The sequence below is a fragment of the Schistocerca piceifrons genome, chromosome 3 (assembly GCF_021461385.2).
Source record: "Schistocerca piceifrons isolate TAMUIC-IGC-003096 chromosome 3, iqSchPice1.1, whole genome shotgun sequence".
Classification (NCBI taxonomy): Eukaryota; Metazoa; Arthropoda; class Insecta; order Orthoptera; family Acrididae; genus Schistocerca; species Schistocerca piceifrons.
Genome location: NC_060140.1, coordinates 522,455,052 through 522,481,315, shown reverse-complemented (window position 1 = coordinate 522,481,315; position 26,264 = coordinate 522,455,052). Strand labels below are relative to the sequence as shown.

General features: G+C 36.5%; 1 protein-coding gene across 2 annotated transcripts in view; it reads right to left on the bottom strand.

Annotated features, from left to right (window-relative positions):
• LOC124788340 (ABC transporter G family member 23) overlaps positions 1-26,264 on the bottom strand; it is a 465,453-nt gene that overhangs the window by 39,886 nt on the left and 399,303 nt on the right. For both annotated transcript variants that reach the window (XM_047255600.1, XM_047255598.1), the window contains 4 exons: positions 18,397-18,604; positions 10,349-10,526; positions 4,490-4,605; positions 963-1,033 (listed from right to left, as the gene is read on the bottom strand). In XM_047255600.1, the coding sequence (XP_047111556.1) occupies positions 963-1,033; positions 4,490-4,605; positions 10,349-10,526; positions 18,397-18,604 (573 nt within the window). The remainder of the gene's footprint in view (positions 1-962; positions 1,034-4,489; positions 4,606-10,348; positions 10,527-18,396; positions 18,605-26,264) is intronic.

Genomic DNA, 26,264 nt, shown 5'->3' with positions numbered 1-26,264 from the left:
TTGCCTGTTGTTTGGGCATTAGTAGGAGTGACGCCCAAAGAACAGGGAACTGACATGTATCAGGTGTCAGTCCTACTGATGCCCAAACAACAGGGAACTGACATGTATTGAGACTAGAAAATAGTGTATTCATAATGGCTAGGCACTAGCCAAAATCTGGATTTGCCAAATAAAACCTGGGGAAAAAAAAGGGCGACTGATTGCTGCGCTCTATATTTTGCTGAGTGTACCCACTTTCCTAATGGAAGTTAACCTGATGGACGTTCAAATTGGCTACTTGTTGAACTCCTAATCATACAGAACTGGCCTGGTGGATGAGAACTTGCAATGTGACATCACACACCTAGAATGCCCAGCTCACACCCTGGACTTGCATCAAAATATTCAACTGGAACTACCAAATGATTACAGTCCTAATACTGCCATCAGAGAACATTCTTGATGTGTAGAGTGTTTATCCAGCAGTGGGAAGAATATCTGAAAAACTGTGCTGAACACCAGATATATTGTGCATTCTGTGTGCCACCAGTGGAGAGACACCATGCAGTCTAAGTCCCACTCCATAGCTGAGACCAGTTTTCTTATATAGGCTACTTTTTATCCGTATCACTATGTCGTGTCACATTATTTCCAGGGGGCTTAAAGTGCACAAGTTATCATCATGCCTGTTGTTATCTTGAGGATCTCTAAGGTCTCTCATGAACCTATGCTACACGTTATTATCACAAAGTAAGAAATGTTAGAATGTGCAGGAAAGTATTTATAAAGACAGCTTTTAACATTTTATATGTCAAATATAGTTGAAAACCATGAAACCTGGCTGCAGTTTACATTCATCGTGCAGCAGTCTGATAAGTTATACAATGAAGTTCAGTTTGTGAAATGTAAATGTAGTTTTTCTAAATATCCAGAGTTAAATAACAAATTAAAGAGTCACCAAAAAGTTTTCAAATAATACTTACGTTAAGAGGACTCCAGGAGCAGCAAAGTCTCTGAAGTTTGGTATTATTGCACCATAAACAGGCTTCTCAAACTATGAAACAAGACAATGCAATTATAATGAGTTTTACATCAATCACAATACTACATAAAGTTAACAGTAATGGAGAGAAGAGAATAATTTACTTTTCATGTTCAACAAAGCAGGGAACTGCTAGAGCAATGCTGACAAACAATAAACTATGATTACAGCTCTTGATGTCTTAACTTTTGGTTTATTTGGTTACATAACGTAAATGGATGGGTAAAAAATCTACTCACCAGGCAGTGGCAGGAAAAGACACATATAAAAGGTATTACGTATGCAAATTTTTGGAGTCAATGGCTCCTTTTCTAGCAGAAGGGTTGAAGGAGAAGGAAGAGGGGTGAAGGAAAAGGACTGGTGGAAAGAGTCTTTCCTTCTCATCTGAGTCTTTCCTTCTCATCCCATGCAGTAAGTCTCCTCTGACCCAGGGTTCTGGGTGACTTTTCCAAACTCTACCCATTAAATAAACATCACCAATTCCTTTCCTTTACACCTCTTCATTCCCCTCCAGCCCTTCTGCCAGAAGGAGTAGCCACTGGCTTTGAAAACTTGCATGCATAATACCTTTTATATGTGTGTTTTCCTGCTGCCACTTGGTGAGTAAATTTTTTATCTATCCAAATACGTTTTCGAAAATAGATTATTTTAGTTGAATTTAGTTGAGAGGAAGAACAGGAAAAGTTGCTCAAAATCCTGAATCAGATGGGTTATGGCTGAAGTAAAAGAGTAAAAGTAGCATTAATTTCCAAACAAAAGGGGCTTCTATGATTTATACAACTAAATTCCCTCTGAGAGCTACAGAAAATACCAATATTAACTTTGATTTTGTTCAGCTTTGGTGAAACTTTATTGGTGAATTTAACCACAGATTTTTACGCAGAGTAGACTATCCATTTCTGAAATTAAAATTATAAGTTGTTAATGTGGTATTGTATGAAACAAAATGGTCTGTACTCTATACCAACTAAATATATGGAAAACACTGCAAAAAAAGTAATATTTATGAGTGACACTGCTTTGTAATTACCCATTGTTCTACTTCTGTATTGTTTCTGCATACAAAAATATCTTTCTTCAGACAGATAGTATTGACTAATATTTTGCTTTTTCTTCAACTCTTCCTTCAGTTATTATGTTTTCTGTGCACCCATTTCTACAATATTTGCTCTTTCTTTACTCTGATATTCTACCGACTTTCACACTCTGGAAAGTTTCTTAATATCGCTCTTCTGTTTTTCAGTGTCTTTTGCTTAGTCTGTTCCTCTATCTCTCCTTCCACCCCAACTTGCCTTTATTGGCTATTAATGCTCCATTTTTATTTTTATTTTCCTATTTTATTGTGGTTTTTATCTGATCTGTTTTTCTGCCTATGCACCAGTTATGCTGTTGCCACACAAGTTGCTCTACCAATTGTGAGTTTATTTAGTATATTACTTTTTTATTAATTACCTTCATTTTAATTCCACATTTTCAAATTTTGAGTTTTAGACCCTACGGTATCAGTTATCTTTAAATTTTTATTGTAGGATGCCTTGCTGTCTGGGGCAGTCAACTCTATCACTCTGCTGATTTTATTACCTGCCAACAATTCTTTTGACAGAGGTTTTCTTTTAATTTGATTCAGAATGTCAGGTTGTCCATTTAAGTCCAATCTGCTTTTGATATGAATAGACTGTGAGTATTTCTACTCATTATTTATTACATCCTTTCTTAACTTGAGGTATAACAATATTGTTATTTTATTTTACATCTCCCCCCCCCCTTTTCTCCAATTCAAATTAATACCTGAGGATGCAGTTATAAACTGCGAAACTGCTCATTTCAATAAAGGAACATTTAACAGCTGTTGTTCTTCATTTATCAAGATACAGTGTTCCTCAGTTTGCATGATATGCTGTCTTCTCCATGACACACATGATGTTTTCTCATGATTATAATAAAAATGTATAAGTATCAAATACCCACAGAGACACACCTCATCTGTTTCAAATTCTTTTTTTAAAAAGAAAATAAGCATAGAAGAATGAATAAAAGTATTGCAGTCTTTCATCACTCAGTGTTCTGTTTTTGTATAGCTAGTGAATCAGCTTGAAAGAGGATAGACTGCTACTCACTGTGAAAATGACATGTTGGGTTGCAGACAGGCATAATGACATGACTGTTACACACTTATCTTTCAGCCAAAGCCTTCTTCATGAAAGAAGGGAAGTCACAAACATGCATTCACACAAGCAGGTACACCTCACATACACATGACTACTACCTCCGGCCACCTTAGCTAGCAGTCCAGTTAATGCAGCTGAAGATGCTTGTCATGTGTGCTTGAGGTGTGCCTGCTTGTGTAAATATGAGGGCTATCCACAAAGTACATTACGTTTTGGAATTAAAAATAAATAAAGTATTGGAATTTTTTTTTATTATATACAGATGAAAGCCACACTTAAATGCTACTTTTCTACATAGTTGCCATTTAAATTAAGGCACTTATCGTAGCAATGGACGAGCTTGGAAATTCCTTCATCGTAAAATTCGGCCGCCTGCACCTCCAACCATGTGGTTACCTCTCGTGGTCACCTGTGCGTCGTCATCAAAACGCTGCATAGCCAACCACTTCTTCATTGCTGGGAATAAGTGGAAGTCACTCAGTACCAGGTCGGGACTGTACGGTGGATGAGGAAACAACTCCCACTTAAAAGATTCGAGAACTTCACGAGTGGCATTTGCCGTGTGGGCCCGGGCATTGTCGTGAATCAGCAAGAGCTTTGAGCCCAACTTTCCCCTGCGCTTGTTTTGTATTGCTCTTCTGAGGTTGTGCAGAGTTTGGCAATACCTTTGAGAGTTTATTGTAGTGCCCTTTTCCAGGAAATCTACAAAAATCACACCTTTTCTGTCCCAAAAGAGGTAACCACGTGGTTGAAGGCGCAGGCGGCCGAATTTTACGACGGAGGAATTTCCAAGCTCGTCCATCGCTATGATAAGTGCCTTGATTTAAATGGCAACTATGTAGAAAAGTAGTATTTAAGTGTGGCTTTCATCTGTATATAATAAAAAAAATTTCCAATTCTTTATTTATTTTTAATCCCAAAACGTAATGTACTTTGTGGATAGCCCTCATATGTGTGACTGTCTTCCTTTCTTTTCTGAAGAAGGCTTTGTCCAAAAGCTAAGTGGGTAACAATCTTGTCGTCATACCTGTCTGCAACTCAACATGTCATCTTTATGGTGAGTAACAATCTATCTCCCCCCCCCCTTTTTTTTCCAAACCAAACTTTCCATTGTTTGGTGAAGCAGTTTGTTAGGAGTATTTAATGATAAAAATAATTTTTTCTCTTTTGCTGTTAACTACTAAGCAGATTACTAGGTTCAACTGGTGAAGAATGTAGGATTCAAACTGATAACATTGTATTAAACCTTCAGAACTTAATCCATGTTTGTTATTAATTTGAAGGCTGGATTCACACTTACCTTCAATGGTGTTTGCGCAAGATGTGGATTATAGTCACAGGCAGAAAGTATATCTTGTGAAAAATCCATTAAGGAGTATACCATATCCCTCCTAAGCATATTACCAATTTGCTGATCTGTCAAAAAACTCTTTATTAGTTAACAATTACACAAACTCACTTCCTTAGTTTCCTTATTTACTGACTCTCTCTCTCTCTCTCTCTCTCTCTCACACACACACACACACACACACACACACACAACAAATTTTTTGTCTAGTGGATAACTTTGTTGCCTTATGACATGAAGTCTATTCCCATCAGATTGTTCTACAGTGAAATAATCTGGAATAGGATATTTTTAATCTCATTATGTCAATGAAGATGCTGCTTCACTTTAACAGGTATACATGAACCAATTTGCCATAAACTAGTCATACACCTGGTCAGTTACTATGTGGGCTGTGTGTGATTTAGTTCAGTTTGGAAGCTTTACAAGTATGCTTGTGTCATCAGCTAACAATAGTTTTTGAATTCCACAGTTAAATGCAGAGGCAAAAGTGGATAGGTGGAAAGAGTATATTTTGAAGGGCTCTATGAGAGGGAGGACTTGATGTAAAAGGGCTTTGGATGACTTAAGATAAAATAAGACAGAAGATATAGATAACAGTCCACCAGAACTTTTAAAACTATGGAAGGAATGTGGCAACGAAACAATTGTCCACATAGGTGTGTAGAATGTATGAGGGTGACAATACACCATCACACTCTCAGATAAATACCATCCACCCCTTCTGAAGACAGCAAGAGCTGAAAAGTATGAGAATTATTGCACAATCAGCTTAACAGCTCACACATCCAAGTTGCTGACAAGAATAATATACAGAAGAATGGAAAAGAAAATTAAGGATCAGTTACATGATGATCAGTTTGGCTTTAGGAAAGGTAAAGGCACCAAATAGGCAGTTATGATGTTGCAACTGATAATGGAAGCAAGACTGAAGAAAAATCAAGACAGATTCATAGGATTTGTCTACCTGGAAAAAGTGTTCAACAATGTAAAGTGGAGCAAGATGTTTGAAATTCTGAGAAAAGAAGGGGTATACTACAGAGATCACAGGTAATATTCAGTATTACAAGAACCAGGGGGAACAATGAGACTGTAAAATGAAGAACAAAGTGCTTGGTATAAAAAAGGCATGAGACAGGGATGTAGTCTTCCACCTCAAATGTTTCATCTATACATTGAAGAAGCAATGCTGGAATCAAAAGAAAGGTTCATGAGTGGGATTAAAATTCAGGGTGAAAGGATATCAATGATAAGATTTGCTGGTGACACTGCTGTTGTCATCGAAAGTGAAGAAGAATTACAGGATCTGTTGAATGGGATGAACAGTCTAATGAGTACAGAATATGGACTGAGAGTAAACTGAAGAATGACAGAAGTAATGAGAAGTAGCAGAAATGAAAGCAGTGAGAAACTTAACATCAGAATTGGGGGTCACAAGAAAGACAAAATTAAGGAATTCTGCTACCTACGAAGCAAAATAACCTGTGTTCAGTGCAGCAAGGAAGACATAAAAAACAGACTAGACTGGCAAAAAAGATATTTCTGGGGCACAGCATTGTGTAGAAGTGAAACATGAACTGTGGGAAAACTGGAAAAGAAGAGATTCAAAGCATTTGAGATGTGGTGCTACAGAAGAAAGTTGAAAATTAGGTGGACTGATAACATAAGGACTGAGGAGTTTCTCTGTAGAATCACTGAGGAAAAGAATATAGAGAAAACACTGACAAGAATAAGGGACAGGGTGATACAACATCTGTTAAGACATCAGGGAATAACCACGCAGTACTAGGGGAAGCTGTAAAGGGTAAAAACTGTAGAGGAAGACAGAGATAGGAACACATCAATAAAATAATTGAGGATATAGGTTGCAATTGCAACTGACTGGGGGTCATACTGGAAGAAGATGAATCTTGTTTTGGGAAGAAAAGTATGGCGAAGAGCATAATATAAGGGAATAAAATGTAACACCTATAACCATCCTTATGATGTTATTTATTAAATGGCTACTAGTTTTGATGCTTCAGTACACCATCTTCAGGCCTTAACTGATGCTGAGAGGGTTAACCCGAATCATATACACAATTCATCAGCGGCCAGCAACTATGAACTGTTTTTGCAGACTACCTGTAACAACAGTGTTGTGTCTCCAACCAACTACTTGATTTTTTTTGTTGGTGTTTTCATTGTGTTACCTGTATACACTTGGACTTATTTTTTCAGTACTGGTTTTTTTCAGTTTTTGGGATTTTTCATTAGGCGCGTAGTGCAATTTCTTTTAGGATTTAAGTTCTTGGTATCACTGAGCATACTTAAACTTTACGGTTTAATTCTAATTTTTGATCCCGTTTCACTATTTTTCCTGATTTTTTATTAGGTGTATAGTGCAATTTCTTTTGGGATTTACTATTTTGGTATCGCTGTATGTACTTGCGCTATATAGCTCAATTCTAGTTGCCAATTCCGTTTTCTAGTTTTCATGATTTTGTTATGCTTTTAGGGCTATTTCTTTTAGGCTTTATTTTTTTGCTTTTGTACTCTCTGCTTGATCTATATTGCTCAATTCTACTTGTTGATTCTATATTTTGTTATTTTCATGATTTATAGCTGTATCTTGTTACTGTCTCTGTTGCAGTTCCTATATTTTACTTTTACTGCAATTCTGAGGTCATTACACTAATTTTTCCCCACCCAGAATCACATTTTCCAATGAAGGTAAGTTAGTATATTTATTTTTAAGAAGTCCCATGTTTCTATAATTCATGGTTACATTTCAGCACCTTGGAATCATTTGCAGGTATTGGTCTCCATTTTGAAATCTTGTGCCTGTTGAATCTTTCGGTCTAATATGGTGTCACTGATCAAATCTGACAGGTGGAATCATATGCTAGAATTTATCTGTGGAGAGCATACTACGAATGTTATCGTATTGGCTACAGTGTTATTCTGCTGGATTCTGTGACATATGGAAAACTGATATAACCTGAACGGAATTTCGATTGGAGAAATGGACTTCAGATAGTTTGCACTGTTCCTAGTAATATCATGTACATGTCTCTTGTTGTATATACACTCAATTGTTGTGAGAGTATATTGCCTATTATAAAAAAGTGGTGACAACTTGGGACCTGGTACATGCGCAAATCAGACTTTGAAAATTTTTGAACTATAACTTCTAACACGAACCACACAGGATTATAAGGTGCTAATGACAGCTTGATTACAGGCAGTGCAAGCATTATCTACTGTAATTGGGACATCTCCCATGTTTATCAATAACTGTGGATCTGGGTAAATGTGACTCTTGTGAAATTGCTAAGTAATTCCACCTTAGTTGCAGATCTGCATACAGTATCATTCATGGCAATCTTAGCTACATGAAAATGTGTAACTGTTGGGTACCAAAGAAGCTGCCTGATAATCACAGGTGTGTAGAGTAGACAAGGTCCCTGGAGTAATTTGATCATTACATGCATGAAGTAGATGCTTTCCTTGATCAGATTGTGTCAGACGATGAATCCTGGAGGTCCCATTAAGCACAACAGAATAAGAAACAATGAATATAATGGAAGTTTGGGAAAAAAATTTATCATCTGGGGATCAACTAGTAAAGTCATGCTGGTGATCTTTAGGACCTTTATGGCCCTATATTGGTGCACTTGCAGGAGAAGGGCCTAATTGTGCCTATAGCTCACTACAGTAACATGTTGGTAAAGCAATTGAAGGCAGTTATGGGATCAGAATATGGGATCACACTACTGTGGATACCTCTTCTCGTTTTGGGTATGGCTGCTCTATGAGAATACATGGCCTAATGTGGCTGTATACATGAAGAGTACACTGTGTGACAATAAATTTTAGGTGCTGAAACATAAGCCACACACCAGAATTGGTAGAGCCAATTTCAAATTGTTTTGCCCTTCGCAATAAAATTTTTGGGATCAGACACTGACTGATACGAATGAAAATGAGAAGGCAAAAGGAAGATTATTATGTGCCATTACAAATATTTTTATGAAGAGCACATGCAACCTTGTGAACTAGTGGGCATTGAGTGCTGTAAAGCCTATTGATTATTTTAGAAAATACGGCAACTATTTCTCTAAATACCTTTCTAAAATTCCTGTTATTAATGACTCGTTTTACTTGTCTTACGAATTGAAAGTGCTTTCCATACACACTTAGTATCTCACTTTTTACTTGACAGTACATATTTATATCTGTCCCAATACTCATTTCAGTACATGATTCGTACGATTTCTATACATATTACTTTCCACATATATGTTGGCTTTCAATTTTTATTTATTTATTTATTTATTCATTTTGTGCATCGAAGAAAGAACATGTGGATATCCAATTCTGTCCTGCTTAAACTACTGACATGTCAAGCTTTTTGTTAGATTATAATTGTGTTTCAGATCATGACTCAAACTCAGATTCTTGTCTTTTCTGGGTAATGCTCTTACCAACTGAACTATTGAGGCTCAACTCACAACCTACATTTACAGTGTCAATGCTACTTGTTTCATACTTTCAGAAAGTTTGAATAAGGAAAGTAAAAGTTTGGAAACTGGGACAGAGGTACTGTAGTTGAAGCAGTGATTGTAGATTGTGCATTGTGCCTCAAGAATGTAATTGGTAAGAACATTGCACATAGAAGACAAGAGTATTGATTTGAAACCTGGTCTGTTACACAGTTTTTAATCTGTCAGGAAGTTTCATAATAATTTACACTGCAAGGCACAATGATATAGTTATTTTACACAGTATATATTTCTGCTGTGCTGCTCAGTCATGAATGCTTCTACTTATAATGAATTCTTGTTACTGCAGTGTAAGTTTTGTTTTGCTACTAGTCACTGAAATGACAATTTTGAATAAATTCACCTAAGAACATACAGCAAAATATTTTTCAACTTCCTTCCACTTATTGTATTTCCTTTATAAGCTTTCTTTGAATGCAATGACTCAATAATTAACTGATCCAAGCAGTAGGATCATTCATATTACTCATTAATCTTCGTAGTGACTTCTTGCTCAACAAAAACTATTTTCTCCAACAAATTGTTTATTTGAGTTCTCAGTTTTTCTACTTTTCCATCCAATTATCCCTTTTCATTTTTGCTGTCAGTATTCATAATGACCAGTTCTATGCAAGACAATAAAAATTTCTCATGTTAATCAGCTTGACTGTACTGAAATCTGTGTGTCTTCATACCAGTAATCATCATTTTGTGAGCTTAGGTCAGTGAAAATTCTTCTGTAGTTGATATTAAACTATAAACTGGGACAATTTTTTTCAGATAGAATAAATTATTATTTGAGAAAGGTAAAAATACTAATCTAAAAAAATCTAATCATTTCAGAAACTGTCAAAAGCTCTTTTCACAAACATATAGAACTAACATGCAACAAATTAAAAATACTGAAGTACAAATGAACACAATTACATTAGTGACAAAAGCATATTATCACAGGAAATTGTAGAAGAAAGCATCTAATGACATGATGACAGCAGAACACAAACAAGGAGAAAAAAGAGTGAGTGAGATTAACAAAAGAAGATCAGAGAGCTCAGTGAAAAAGATGCAACAACAGTGGAACAAAAATCTTGCAAAAGTTGATATTATCTGCATGCAGAAACGAGACAGATAATGATAATACATTAGCAAATTTTGGTATGTTAAGAATAAGATTTAACAAACACATATTTTCTTGTTTATTCTGATCCATTGTTTGTAACATTCGCATTTGCCTATTATGATCATTTTGATCAGAAATAAAGGAAATACAAGAATAATTAAAACTCACCTGACATATCCATCCATACATTTACATCACTGCCTTCTAATTCATACCATTCAGCCTCCCGATTTTCTTTAATCCTTTTAACGAGGCTATGAGAGAAATTAGAAGCAAACTCAAGAAGTCCCCATGCATGTCCATTCTGAACAGCATAAAGTCCAGCATCATAATCTTCATAGGGATCCTGGAAATATTGTTCATTCATTTAATGTTGCAGAAAGTTAACTAATGTTCATGGAAAAACCAGGAAAACATATAACTTATGGAAGGGCCAGTAAAATGAAAATGAGACAGATGGAAAAATAGCAAGTATGCTGTTCATTATTTCTAAAGTAATCACCCTAACTATTCATACATTTATCCCACTGTGAAAAACAATGATCAAAGCCTTAATGGAAAAATGTTTGTGGCTGCCCATGGAACCATGATTGTTCCCAGATGAGCACTTCTTTGCCCAAAGCAAATCAGTGGCTCCTAATGCCTTTCTTCAGGACTCCAAAAAGATGAAAATCAATTGGGTAGAGATCGGGAACTTACAGAGGATGTGTGAGGCCTCCCAGGTTGCCCATTTATTGCCAATGTTGTTTTGAGTATGCTGCAGAAGTTTCACTGGGAAGCCCTTACACATCTTCCATACAATCCCAATCTCTTCCCATGCAGTTTCTATATTTTTGTAGCCCTGAAGAAAGACATTTGTGGCTGTCAATTTGCTTCAGTCAAAAAGGTGCACAGCTGTGCATAATCATGGTTCTGTAGGCAACCACAAAGGAAACCACAAACATGTTTTCATGAAGGCATTGGCCATTATGTCTCTTGGTGTGATAAATGTATTAAGGGGCTCCGGAACGCCCTATACTTGCAATGTTAAAATTACGCTTATAAATTACATCTTTCCTCACAAAGTATTTGAGGTAGGAAGTTGAACTTTTTACAGATTATTTATTGGAATATGGGCTACAACTTAACACAGGGATTTTACAAAATTTTAGTTCAGTTATTAAAGATGATTTTTTTTCAATTGTAATGAAAATTCACAACATTTTTTTGCAATTTTTTATTTATATATTCAAAAATATACAGTTTTTTGGAAAAAGGCTGAGTTAAATTATGCAGAAGGTACTGTGTAACATTTACTGAAAGTTTGAAAGAAATATGTTTGGAAGATCCTTAGAAAACATGTAATTAGTATGAGAAAATAAAAGTTTTGGGAATCGAGCGACAAAGATTGGATTAACTTTTTAGTGCATTCCAGGTCCATAGGATGGATTATCTTCATCCTCTGCAAACTCCTCCTCCAGCTTCCTCTTGTTCCTCCTCCTGTTTACTCTTGCTTGTATTTCTAGACTCTTTACAGTCCTGTCTGCAGCCCGAAGGCGTTCCTTGTCTAAAGCAAGCATCGCTCGTTGTTGTGTTCGTAGATTTTGCTACCATTTTCTTCAGTTGCAGTTACTGCAACACTGTTCCAAAAGGTGGTCATGTATGAACACTTATCACATTTCAGTTGTATTTCACTAGCAAGTCCTGCGTGCTTTATTATGGAGAGTTCCAGACCAACTTCACTACAATGAATACATCTTACACAGTTTGAAAAAATTCCTTTGAGAACCGACATATCAAATATTTCATTCACATCCGATTCGCCCATAAAACATTCATAATTTTCACTCGTTGAACCAAGCTTCTTCTGTGAAGTATTTTCTTTCCCACTTTGACTGCTATGGGCAGGTGTACTTGAGAGGTTAGGTTCACTCACTTGGTTATCGTCTTTATTGTTTACAGTAATAACACATACCTTTGGCTTTCCAACATTTCTCCTTTTCTTAAAAGCCTTCAGAGGATTTCTAATAACTTTACTTTTACTCATTATTATACTTCAAAAAAACAGAGACTCAAGAAACAGAATTAATTATGAATATTTTCGAGATAACGAGAGAGTAAATAAACATGAAACAATCGACAATCACACCAGCTATATATATTGAACCATCACAGGTTAGCCACAACACATACTTTATCTCACATCACTAGAATGTACCTGATGAACACGGACGTTAATAATAACACCATTTGACAGCAGTTTAACAGCGCCACAGTGGGTCACGCCCATGTAGGACACATTTCAAAAAAAAATTAAAAATGGTTGTAGTCTTCAGAATTGAATAAATTATATATCTATTAAAAGGTAATAGTCTCCAGATTCAGAAAACGCAAAAAAGTAAAAATTGAACTTTTCATGATTTTGAGCCTTTCTGGAGCCCCTTAACACCTATCATGTTTACTTTTGGAATAATAAGTAGTTCACATACTTTTTCCATCTGTCTTCATTTTATTTGGCCGCCCTTATATATGAGGATAGATCACTTCTCACAAAATAGTAGTGGTGATGAGTAGAAATAGTCACATAAAAAAGAAAGTAGCTTAGCTTCTGATCATGTAGCTAATGCACACACACGCACACACACACACACACACACACACACACACACACACACATCTACTGCTCAGCACCTCTGTTCTTTCCTGAGTAGTGATCTGTCCATAGTTAGTCAGACAGTTTCATCACCTGCCTGATAAATAATTTACATATAAGAAAACTTACCAAAATGTATGTGAAGTCAGACAACAACACACAAAAATTAGAAATTAAAATTACATTAACAATAGATAAAAATCTTCATATTTACATACCCCATCAGTCCAAAACGTTTGGAGGCAGGAGTGATAAAAAATAAAGAACAGTTAAGATGGTGGTTTTTTAATGCTTCAGATGTTCTACATAGTCTTCCTCACTTGAGTGCAACACACAGAAAGTTCTTAAAACCATGTGAATTAGTCTGTAGTCACTGCAATGACACTGCTTATACTCTAGGAATAAAGCTTTCTCAAAACTTTTTGGATGGACAGTACATCACAGATTATTGCTGAAAGTAATTCAACGCACTGCCATAATAATTCGCAGTAAAGGAGCTCACAACAGAATCTGTAATTTTAGTACATTTAGAGTTATTACATGAAGAAGCATATCTATTGTAATTATCAATTTTCTGTGATGACGCTCTGAAATCTTAGCCCTAGAATCTTTGATATGCAAGTTAAAATGAATTGTAATAATATGTTTTATTCAGTTTTTACTAAACTGCAAAAGTACGCCTGCTTTAACGACAATATTGTGAAAAGGATAGATTGCTACTCACCATATAGAGGAGATGTTGAGTCACAGACAGGCAAAAGATAAAGACTGCTATACATTTGAGATTTCAACCAAAGGCCTTCTTCTAAAATAGGACACACACACACACACACACACACACACACACACGCATATCACCACTGTGTCTGGCCACTGAGGCCTGATGGGAGAAACAATCTGTGGGTGGTAGGGATAAGGAGGAAACTAGGGACAGCATGGCAAGGATGGGGGAGGTTGCAGTGCTGCTTGTGGGAGAAAGCAAGGATATGTTGAGGGCAGAATAGGGCTGCTAGGTGCAGTTGGGAAGTTTGTAGGGGTAGGGGAGTGGAAAAGGAGAGAAATAGAGGAGGGGAAAAAGAGTAGTGAGAGCAGTAGTGAAACAGAAGGCTTTGTGGTGTTGTAGCTGGAGCAGAGAAGGGGGTAGGGAGTAAAAGACAGGGACTAGTGGAGGATGAGGCCAGTATGGGAAAGAGGGGAGGGTTACAGGAATGTAAGATATATTGCTTTTATATGCTAATGAGCTGCGGTCTCTGCACCTGCCAGTTTCTTCCCTTCATTCTTTGACAATTATAACAAACATTGACCCTAAAAAGCTCTAATTTCAAGTTTTTCATTTGGTGCAGAGATAAAATTTATTGGACTGCTCTGAGGTGACCCCCTATACAGATGGGGAAAGACTACAACTGCAGGGTACATCTGTGACACTCCAAGACAGACTGTCAGACACATTGTTAAAAGAGTGCACTCAAAATTCCTACACTGGAAACCCCCTGGACTTCTTACACATTGCAGAAGATATGATACATTGCATACATAAGATGTCTGTAAATTTTTAAATTATGTACATATTTTGTTTGAATTTCTAAGGTGATATGTAACTGTCATAAATTGACAATTAACAATTGGGCTGCTGTATTGCCATACTTCTGTTATCTTTCTCCAGAAGTAACAGAGCTAATGAGTTTTACAGAACAGCTGTACTTAGGACTTTTCCAGAAAATCTTTTGTTATTGGTGGATCACTTATATGATGTCCAGAATTTACACAAGCTAATATTTCAAGATATATTTCTAGTTGTGATAACAAAGAATTTTTTGGTTACTGTACAGTGCAATCTAATTTTTATTATGTACTACAAAAAAGAAAAGGTTTTCAAAACATAATTCTTACTTCAGAAAAAATAGGGCAGCTTGTCAAAACCCTGTCTAGACCATTTGCAATTACTCAGCGTCAGTCAATGTGGCAAGGGAAATACATATTTATTTCTGTACAGTTCCTTCTGTCTTTTCATCTATACATATTTATTCCTGTACACTTTCTCAGCTCCTTTCCTATCTTGACTAGCTCATGGACCTCTCTGCCACTTAGGTTATTTTCAGTTTTCTGATGTCACCATATCCGTCCATTTCTTTCTCTTACAAACGGAGAGCATGGAGTCATGGATAGGAATCAAAGAACTGTATGCATGGTCATGTAATCTAAGGTAACTCACCCTGAAGCTGCTCATTATTTTGGCCTTCCTTCAAGAGATTTCACCTGCAGAAAGTGAACGTATTACATATACCATCCATGGAAATGGTATTGGTTTCCAGTGTTGAAACAACTGAAAATGTCTGGTGTCAACAGCTTAAGGTTTGACACAAGTCATATAATATTATTACTTTGTTATTTTTACCTCCTTCATAATGACAAGACGTTTATGACTAAAGGTAAGGAAGAATACTACAGCATTTTGTTTAGACTTTTGTTTATGGTTCCCAAATCAACAGATTAAAACAAGTATTTTGGAATGGCACTGAAACAAGTTTGCCCTGAAATTTATTGAAAAATAAATGTCACTGCGGTAAGGTCGTAAAGTGACAGATACAGATTCATACACCACAACATCAGTTGCAGATTATGATACAAATTTTGTGTATGGTACTTACTCCTTTTTGAATACCAGTTAACTTTGATTATTCATGTATTATTTGCTATTTAAACTGTAATTTGTTTCAAATCTCAGTTTTAAATCTCACAGTCAGCATGATCTGTAATTATCCGATTATGAAATATCCTTGCTATTGTCCACATGTAAACATTTCCAGTACTGAAGCATAACAGATTTCTACAGCAAAAGTCCTTCAGAAAACATGTTATGTAGAAGTTTCAAAATTATATTAACATCATGCAACTTACTGGAATTTGGTAGTAATTTACATATCAGTTAGAATCATTGTTAATAGTTTAAGTTCAGAGTAATTTCACATAACACCACAAGAGCATTTTGTAAACTTATGATCAGAATATGTACTTCATGACATGGCATTGCTCATGTTAAAGCCAGTTTTACTTGTAATTGTAATTTCAATAAAATTTCAGTTTAATTTATCAATTTCATTAATACATTCAAAAGTTGATACAAGAAATGTGTCAGTTTCTTCATTCAGTAGTTAGAAATGCCAAATATTGTCTGGTATGCAAGAACAAATGAACCACAGGCAGGACTATTGAAAATTAATAGTTATTATGAAAAAGCCAATGTATATCAACCACCAAAGGATCATGACAATAGGTAAGTTAAGTAAATCAAACAATGGAAAATACAGGGTGGAATGTAACAATATTATGAAAAGGAAAGTTGACACTCACCATATAACGGAGATGCAGAGTTGCAGAAAGGGAAACCAAAAAAACTGTCACAATATAAGCTTTTGGCCAACAAGGCTTTTGTTGAAGATAGATGACACACACACACACACACACACACACACACACACACACACACACACACACACACGAGTGCAGTCTCTGGCAGCTGAACTGACGCTAGTGACAGAGCAAGCAACAGCAGTAGTGCATGATGGGAGTAGCAGCTGGGTGGGGGTAAGGAGGAGGCTGTGGCAGGGAGGGGGAGGTATAGCACGGTAGGGGTTGGGGACAGTGAAGTGCTGCTGGGGAGCGTGCAAGGATGAGATAGAGAGAGGGTAGGACAGCTAGATGCAGTCTGGAGATTAGAGAGAGGGTAGGACAGCTAGGTGCAGTCGGGAGATTAGACAGAGGACAGGGAAGAGGTGTGTGTGTGTTTGGGGGGGGGGGGGGGGGAGCGGAAAAGGAGAGAAATAAAAAGACTGGGTGTATTGGTGGAATGAGGGCTGTGTAGTACTGGAATGGGAACAGGAAAGGGCTGGATGGGCAAGAAAAATGACTAACAAAGTTTGAGGCCAGGAGGGTTACAGGAACATAGGATATGTTACAGGGAGAGTTCCCACCCGCACGATTCAGTAAAGCTGGTGTTGATGGGAAGCATCCATGTGGGTCAGGCTGTGAAGCAGTCACTGAAATGAAGGATGTCGTGTTGGGCAGTGTGCTCAGCAACAGTGTGGTCCACTTGTTTCTTGGCCAGAGATTGCAGTCATGTGTGTGCGAGTTGAGTTTGCAATGGTATTGGTGTGTGTGTGTGTGTGTGTGTGTAGGTGTGTGTGTGTGTGTGTGTGTGTGTGTGTGTGTGTGTGTGTGTGTGTTCTATTTCTACAAAGGACTTGTTGGCCAAAAGCTTGTATTGTGACAGTCTTTTTGTTGTGTCTATCTGCGACTCAGCATCTCTGCTATATGGTGAGTGGCAACTTTCCTTTTCAGAATATTGATTAGTTGATTAAGCTGCAGGAAGCAGTTTGCAATTTGCTTTTATTCAGTATGCCTAGTTCAAGAACAGTTTACGTTACCAGTGTTCTATGAAGACTATTCCCCTAAAAACTGTTAAATTCGTATGTGTCTACAGCATACTACATATGAAATCAATTTATTTTATCTTTTTGTCCACTGTTTTATAATAAAGATAATGAAAGCAGTTATCAGCTGTCATCAAAAGAAAAAACAGAGAAAGAATAAAGAAAAACGAGAAGGGAAACAAAATTCACTCTGGCCTGGGGCCTAACCCACACCACCATACATACTAGCCTGGGACAGTATGCACTATATTGTCCTGCTACTGCAAAAACTGATGCCATCTCAATGGATGGTAAATTAATCTTGCCCACTTCATTATCAGATACGGATCCACAATCCAGCTCCCTCCTCTTGTTAGTACTATTCTCAGCTCACACAATGTTCTTTAGTAATCTTGTATGTAGACTTCCTAGAGTCTTTGTTTGTTTCTGTAGGAACCATACTTGTTTCAATGTTCCTCTTTCCCTACCCTGAAGCCCCTTCATCTCTCTGCCCTGTGCTTCTTTACCGTTCCCTCATACCTCATCCTCCTCCAGTTCACAGCACTACTCATTCCATTTCAAGTGCAGTATCTGGCAGTCGGGAGGAGGGGGGAGGGACGAGAAGGAAATGTAGGAGTGGGTATAGGGAAAATGTGAGGGAGGGAGGGGGGAGGGAGGGGGGGGGGGGGGAGAGGTTGATCAGAGACTGTAGGATAACAGAAAACCAGGAAAATTACATAACAAGAAGAAACTATTCACCTGGATGATACAAAAAAGGAAATACATACATTTTGGTACCTATGATCACTTTGTAAAATTTAAAGGGGAAGGTTAGTAAAAAGGGGACTTTTCAAAGCATTAGATGTAACCATCATTCAGAGATGTTGACCTAAAGAGACAAACATGGGCAGCAGAAGATGGACATTAACAATGAGAAATTAGCAATGGATGACAGTGGGACTATTTTTTTTTTTTTTTTTTTTTTTTTGCACACCGCTGGTTTTTTGGACAACTTCTAGCATTTTTGCAATGTCAGCCAGCCACAGAGTGCTGCTGAACAAATGAAAAGTAAATACCAGTTATTTTCTACAAACCTCTTGTCATACTGGGCATACAGAACAGGAATGTGACTATTAACAGATAGTTTCTAGACAGTGGGATTACAATTGACCTACCAGTATTACTCCTCGTTTCGAAAGATGCTGCAGATACCGGCAACTTAATAGTTCATAGCTGCAACCTTCATGTTTTGGGCATGGATCCATAGTATTATTGAGCTCATGATTAACAATAGATAAATGTAATCCCACTGGGTCACGTCCAATTGTAAGACAATAGAGAGCAGTTTCTACAACAGGCAGACCAAATAAGAATGCCATAAACCTGCAAAAAAAAAAAAAAAGTGGTAAATACAAGTTAGTTTGTGAAGCCGTATGTTTGAAATCTTGTGGATGGAAATCAGTAAGGGAATATAATTATTTAGTATTATTTATTATTATTTTCAAAGGAACTAATTTGTTTGGTGTGTAGAAAAACTTTTTGCTCTCACATATGTCAAAACACTTAGTTCTGCTTCATTGCATGTGCTACAATACACACAATTTGATAAAAAAGTAATGCTATTTAAATCTGTAATTAAGAAGCAAACTGAAACTTCCTGGCAGATTAAAACTGTGTGCCAGGCCGAGACTCAAACTCGTGACCTTTGCCTTTCACGGGCAAGTGCTCTACCACCTGAGCTACCCAAGCACGACTCATGCCCCATCCTCACAGCTTTACTTCTGCCAGTACCTGTGAGGACGGGGCGTGAGTTGAGCTTGGGTAGCTCAGTGATAGAGCACTTGCCTGTGAAAGGCAAAGGCCCTGAGTTCAAGTCTCGGTCCAGTACACAGTTTTAATCTGCCAGGAAGTTTCATATCAGCGCACATTCCGCTGCAGAGTGAAAATCTCATTCAAAAAGTAAACTGTTCCCTCCAGATTTGACTTGAATTAATGTAATCTGTGAGAAGATAAGACTGGAAAAACAAATATTTTAGAATATGCTTTGATACAAAAATAAAAAAGCAGCTTTGCAAGATGACTTTGATGAGTACCAAGCATTCCTTATTTAATAAAAGTATTTTTAAATAAAATTGTGACTGTACAAGCAATGAAATTCTCAAATATTTTAGAGTATGTTTGACATCCACATACTAGTACACTGGGAGGAGGAAGATATTAGTTATAGATTACTGTATCTTGTAATGTAACAGCCCCACATTTTCATATTGGAATAGTCAATATATGCTTCTATCGAAGTACATGATACACTGTAATTTTTTTTTTAATTTTTTATTTCACTGCAAATGAAAAATTAAGATCCTATACAAACTGAAACTTCATCATGCGTGTTTGAGTATGAGAAGACAGAAACTTATTCACGTGATGCAATTTTTGTGTAAAATATGTAGAATATTATATTGGAAGTATCTGCAAAACATTATGAAATCACATAGTCGAATATACAAAACTTAAACATTTAGCAGATTAACAATTTGCAGCTTAGTTTTAGCGACTGTTCCTTGTACAAAATAATAAAAAATTAGCACTTGAAACTCTGTAATTGAAAGCAACTAAAATACTTAACCTTTATTAGTGAAATTTGCATACAATTTAATACAGGAAAATTTTGTGTACAGCAAAAATAACTATTTCAAGTTTGTTATTCATTTATTCAGAATATGTTGTCTTACTTAAAACTATACAAAAATGTGATTCTTTATTATAAAACAAGTTAAATTAAAACTTTAAAGTGAAAAACAGTAATTGGTAATTGTTATTTGTCTATACAAGGGGTAGTGCAAGGCTCAGTTGGGGGTTTTGGTGTTGTAATTGTGGTTTTTAATTAGCCAGGATGGTGAAATAAGCTAACATGTGACCAGTGATCAGAGTAATTGGCACATGAATAAACTTAAGAAATGTTATTCTAGCTGTTTTATTTATGGGAATATTAACAACACATAGTTTTGGAGGATAAAAGTGAATGTAGAGTCTTTCTGCAGGTAATGGAATGTCTACATACAACAACGAACATGAGGACCCCAGCACAAGTTAAATTTAAAAATAAGCATATATTCTGTGTTCTCAGAAAACTGTAAATTATAGTGCAAAATTATTCATCTTTTATCTTCAGTAGCATACAATTATAGTTAACCCCCGTGTAATAACTGCCTTAGTAAATATTGAAAGTATGAATAATGTTACAATCTGTATCTGAAAACCACAAACAACTTGAGGTCTGCATGTAGGTAATGGATCGTACAACACAATTATCAATCAAGAACATTAATTATGTGACAATGTTTATCCAAGCTCTTAGGTTCCCAGACTAGAGGAGCTAAAATAAAATGGTGCAGCTCATTGATAAAGTAGTATGTCATGTGGTAATTAATTTTCTGTATTTTAAGGGGAATAACACTGCACACAGATGGTGCAGCCATGTCCAGTGTGTTCAAACAAGTTTGAATGACACAGAAGAAAGGACATACAGGTGAAATAGTGGAGAAAAGTGAAAATAAGTTGTAGGTTAGGTTTAAATATCTTACATGACACTTTTAAAATGACAAATAATGCCACCCACTGGGTTCTGTGAGTGCTCACACCTATTCAGAAAGCCCACAAAACAGGCAGCAGCAGAAATGTTGTAGCAGTGTCAGGCTCATCTTGATGACTTCTTTAGTTTCCTAATCACCATGGGCAAGTGCTGCATGTATCATCACTCAGAGATAGAGGAGAAAGCAAACAGCAAAAACATATGGATACACCAGTACCAAAAACATGAAGACCTGACCATCAAGGCCAAGATGATGCTGAGGTTTTTTAGGGACTGCCATGGTGTGTTGCTAAAAGATTATTCTCATAATTGATGCAGGAGCATATTACCAAAATCTCCTGAGGAGATTGGGGGGGCTTCCAAGATGAAGCAGTGCAGGAAGCTGTCCAAGGGGATGTTTTAGCTCATTCTGTGTAGGACACAGTCACATATACTGCTTCTTTGAGCTATTAAATTTTTATATCCATCTCCCCCCCCCCCCTCCCCCCCCCCACCCACCAAAAAAATTATTCCATCCTCATATTCTCTCAATATGATCTTATGAAACAGTTGTGGCAGGGCATTTACTGACACATCTTGATTAACTGTTCCTGTTCTAAAATAAATAATATTTTAGTTAAGTGTGTCTAACAAAATGAAATTCATGTCCATGTATGGGGTGATTCTCAGTAACATTTAACATGATTACAAAACTAAACAGCTATTTCCAAGATTTATCTTTGTCCTTGTTGCATTTAACTCTAAAAAACCATTTTTCTGGAAATTATGTGCCTGGGGTGCACCGAGAAATCTGATGCTTGTATGCAAACCAAATATGTGGAGCACAATTGACATTTCTGCAGGAATACCACATTGACAGTGATGAGTTCTTGGACAGAATTTTCACAAGTGATGAAACATTGACATCCACTTTACACCAGGAAGAGGAGCACTGATGTCACATTAGTTCTCCATGCTCAAATATTTAAATGTATGTTCTAATAAAACTTTTTGGCCACTGTAGTTTCTGTTTATGGTTCTAGAGAATATACTTTCTGAAAACCCCTCCTTATATCATTTTTACTTTACAGTGCTCTCACATAGCTGATTTATGGTCGAAACTGGGTTGGAAACCACATTTATCCCCATTAAAAGTATATTGCTTGCCTTTATTACAACAAAAAAATTGTGTATTTGATCACTATCTTGTTTATCTACATTTAATGTGAGGTGTCTTCCATAACACCTAGCAGTCAATTTATGCATTTATTGATATTCCCCTTTCTCTGTTCTGCTGTGACTCCCTTCATGAGCAATATTTTCCCTGCCAAATGTTTTAAAAATCTAGTTTGCTCAAATCATTTCTCCTCTGTAGAAGGAATATTATGTGATGTTGATAACACAACTTCTTTCAGGGGTCTATTCAGGGACACTGGGATTCTTACACTTATATGTCAATAAATTTCCTCCATTATTGTGTTTACAGTTAATAAAAAGAGTAAAGTAAAGATGAATTGGGCAATTCACAACCACAATACTAGAAGTAAAAATGATTTCCATGGATCCCTGTTTAAATGGTATTTTGTGTTCTGTTGCAAAGATCTATAATAGTATGTTAGTAACTGGTAGGCAGGAAATTGAAGACTGCCTTATATTACAAAATAGAGCTAAATAAAATATTATTAGCCACTCTTATAATGTATTATGTTGGACTCAAGGATGTGAATTATGCTTATCTTTAATATTCAATTAAACAGATCATTCGTATTTTCCAGCATATAGTCAGTTGATAATATTCTTGGTGAAACATTGTAAATTAACTAAACAAAAACTGTTTTAGCCTTGTTTCACAATTTTTGAAACAAGGCTAAAAACAGTGTTTGTTTGGTTACACAAATACTTTGTTTGAAGTATTACATTAAATAGCAGCTGAGAAGTATAAGAGGAGAAGCAATGGAATTTTTCAAACTAATTGCTTCTCTCCTTATAAAGAAATTCCAATAGTATTATAATTCCAATAGTATCATAAGAGTGATCAGATTAACACAAGTTACAATTTCTTGTTAGTGCACTTTGCAGAAGTAGCCTGCTCTTCCTGCTTCTGCCTATTAATATAGAGCTTGATTTATTCCACAATACTGAAGGCTTTCTTTCATGATGGGATTTACAAAATGCTACCAATGGATAAATAAATGAATCTTCCTATGCTCTAAGAACCTGTGAAACTATCAAGGGAATGGTCCAATAGGACATGTCGAAACCTACCCTGAAATTTTTTACACAGGAAGAAGACAATGAAAGAAATGCACTGCTAAAATTTTAGGTGCTAAGAGGCACTGCAAGCATTTTGTAAAAAATGTTGAAGTTTCTGTGCAAAGAACAGCTTAACACAGCAGTTTGTACAGCCCTGCCTGCTTAGCATGGGACTCAGCAAATCACCCATGCAGCACCACATAGCGGAATTATCCGGAGTTTACAGACAGCAATTTTAAGCACCTAAAGCCCGACTTACAAAGAAGCAAATGGAAGCAAACATGTGCGAATGAGCATTTACAGAAAATTTGCTACCATTTGTTTATATATGGGTAGACTCGTTTATACTAAGGGGAACAGAAGAGAAAATGAGGTAGCGGCATTGCCTATGAACACTGTGTTTTAGTTTTAGTTTTTGGAGCTAATATTCAGCATAAAGGATGTAACTCTATCTTGTTAGAGCCGCAATTCAAAACTTTTCCATTCAGTGACGATTATTTTGCATGGTGAGCACACTGTTCTTGATGGAGTATGGAAAATGGCACAAGGAAGGAAGAATTTAAGTGTCTCCATTTGCACGGAAGTGTGACATGCTTGGAGATCGTGCACTTTACATGGAAATGCATCTCCATCTTTCCTTAGCACTGGTCCAAAATTTTCCTTGTATGTCGCCTGCCATTTTTTCCTGATCTCTCTTTACCACTGAGGGGAAATGAATGAACAGAACACTAATTACTGATGTCGACCATCTTCTCAAGAGGTGACACAGCTAGCGTTTCCACTATGCGTGTAAGGTCTAATGGTCATTTCCCCCCCCCCCCCCCCCCCCTAAACAAAAATGGTCTAGTGGCAAAGAGCACGCTTTGTGATCCAGAGAGCATGAGATCAAATCCTGTTCAGACTACAACTTTTTCACTATGATTTTTAACCAAGCATTCACTTCTCACAGATGTTGGAGTGGCCACAAAAGATATGTGGTACGGATTTCACATTAAACTGCAGGTCTCCATTTTCTGATAAGGTAACTGGGGAAGGTTAGGGACACTTAATAAGCTGCAGTGGTGTCCAGTTGAAAGACATGCAAGAGGCCTGCCTACTGGATGCACCAGATAGAATTATCTTCTGCTCATGCTTGTTTGCTCTGGTGAAAACCTGGCTTAAACTATAGAAACATTTTTTTGAATAACTTCATATTGGCAGTTCAATTCTTGCACATGTAATCCTGATAAAAGTGGCTAGCAGAGAAAATGAAATCATGGCAGTGTTTGATGTCACAGACGACTTCGATCAATGAGGAACTGTAAACTTTGAAATGAAATGTGTCTTGCAATACTACATTTTATAACAAATCCTGTAGGTCATTCCTTATAAAAATGTTTGAATGTTGTACAGTTGATTATCAGTGAAACAGTTCTTTGTTTATTCCCAGTAGTCATCACAAAACTGTGAAGTGTCTATTCAATGACAAAAACATTTTTCTTGCACCAGACACACCGGACAAAGGAAAAATTGATGCAGTCAGCACTTCACAGTAACCACTAGTTTTATTTAGACAGAACTGGAATGGAGTCAAAAATGGTCCCGACCATTGTTCTGCATATTGCGCTGCATACCAGACATACTTGATCAAATTCGTAAAGTGTGGCAAAGAAAACTGGTAATGCACAAATGACTGGAGCTTAAGGATACTGTTCCACTTAAGAATACTGTATCTGAAATCAGAGAGAGGTATCAGAAATTATGTTGCCTGATAATTTCCTGAAAAATGCTTTCCACTTCAAAAAAAAAATTATTTATTGAGAAGTTGAATTGCACTAGTAGTTCCAAGCGGAATTCACATTACATCTACACATTTTGCATTGTCCTCCACAAAAACAGAGGTGTCATTATGTCCAGACCATGAATCCAACAAAAGCAATGAATTAGTTTCTGCACCTGATAGGAACACATTTCAAACAAAATGTTGAAATTATTCTTTCCCATTTTTCCAGATTTTGATACGCCAATTACAAGATTTTTGCAACTAAACATTCAATTTTTTATTTTTGGTCCTAATTTGCTTTGTGGTTCTTGAAGACAGGTCTAGCAATGGAAACAGCAAACCACTCATACTTATCACTGGTATTATTGTATATGAATATGTCATTGCATTCATTGATTGGGCAACTGACTCCACCTTCTTTTCACCACAAAATGATAAAGTGCAGTGTGCATGCAGTTCTTTCATGAAACCTGACTGATCAGCATTATAAACAGCAGTTGTGAGGAAACCAGCAAGTTTCGTCTTTATGTCAGCTATGAATTTCTCTATAGCATTGTCTATCACTGGCAGCTTCGGTACACATTTAAGTGACGTAAACTTGGTAATTTTGCAACTTCCTATTCTGTATGATTTCTTGAACCTGTGTAGCCCAGTTGACAGAGCCTGGAAATCAGCAATGTTCATGTCAGCTGCAATTTGGAGGACCCAGTCTCTTAGATCTTCATTGGTAATGGTGCATAGCCTCTCACGAGCAGTTCTAAATTTTTCGAACAGTTTTTCATTCAGATGGTTTTGGGTTTCTGTTTGATGCATATTTCTTACTTTATGTAATTCATTCTTCCATTTGTACAGTTCACATGATTTTATGAAACAAAAATGCCTTTGCACACTGCGTAACTTCAAGTATTTTTATCCCTCCTTCGTTTAACCAATATTTCACTGCCTTTTCTTTCTCGATGAAAGGTGTTTTTTTGAGGCTTGGAAGGTATTCTTCTTCATAACTGTTACTGGCACAACTGATGTCATCAAAACCACAATTCATGGAATCATAACAGTTATTTCCTTTTTCTTCTAATGTATTCACAATTTCAAATGAAATGTTGATATCATTTGAATGAATGTCAAGGAAATTGACTAACAAATGACACATATGTACATCCTCAGGAGAAGGAGGTGATTTTGGCTGGAAACTACCTTCTTCATATTTCATCATTGCTAAATTGAGAACGTTAATTGGATTCCACATTACTATGAAACTGGAAGAAAAAAAAGGTACTCTCATGTAAGAACAGTTAAGATTAATTCAACTTTATCTATATTGTCAATACTTACAAATACTGCAAAAAGCAACTGATAATTTATAATAGATGTTACCTGAGTGGCTAATTTGAGAGAATAACAACTGTGTACTGTAGTGTCAGAGAAACTATCAATGAGTGGTAACCTGAATCGTCCTT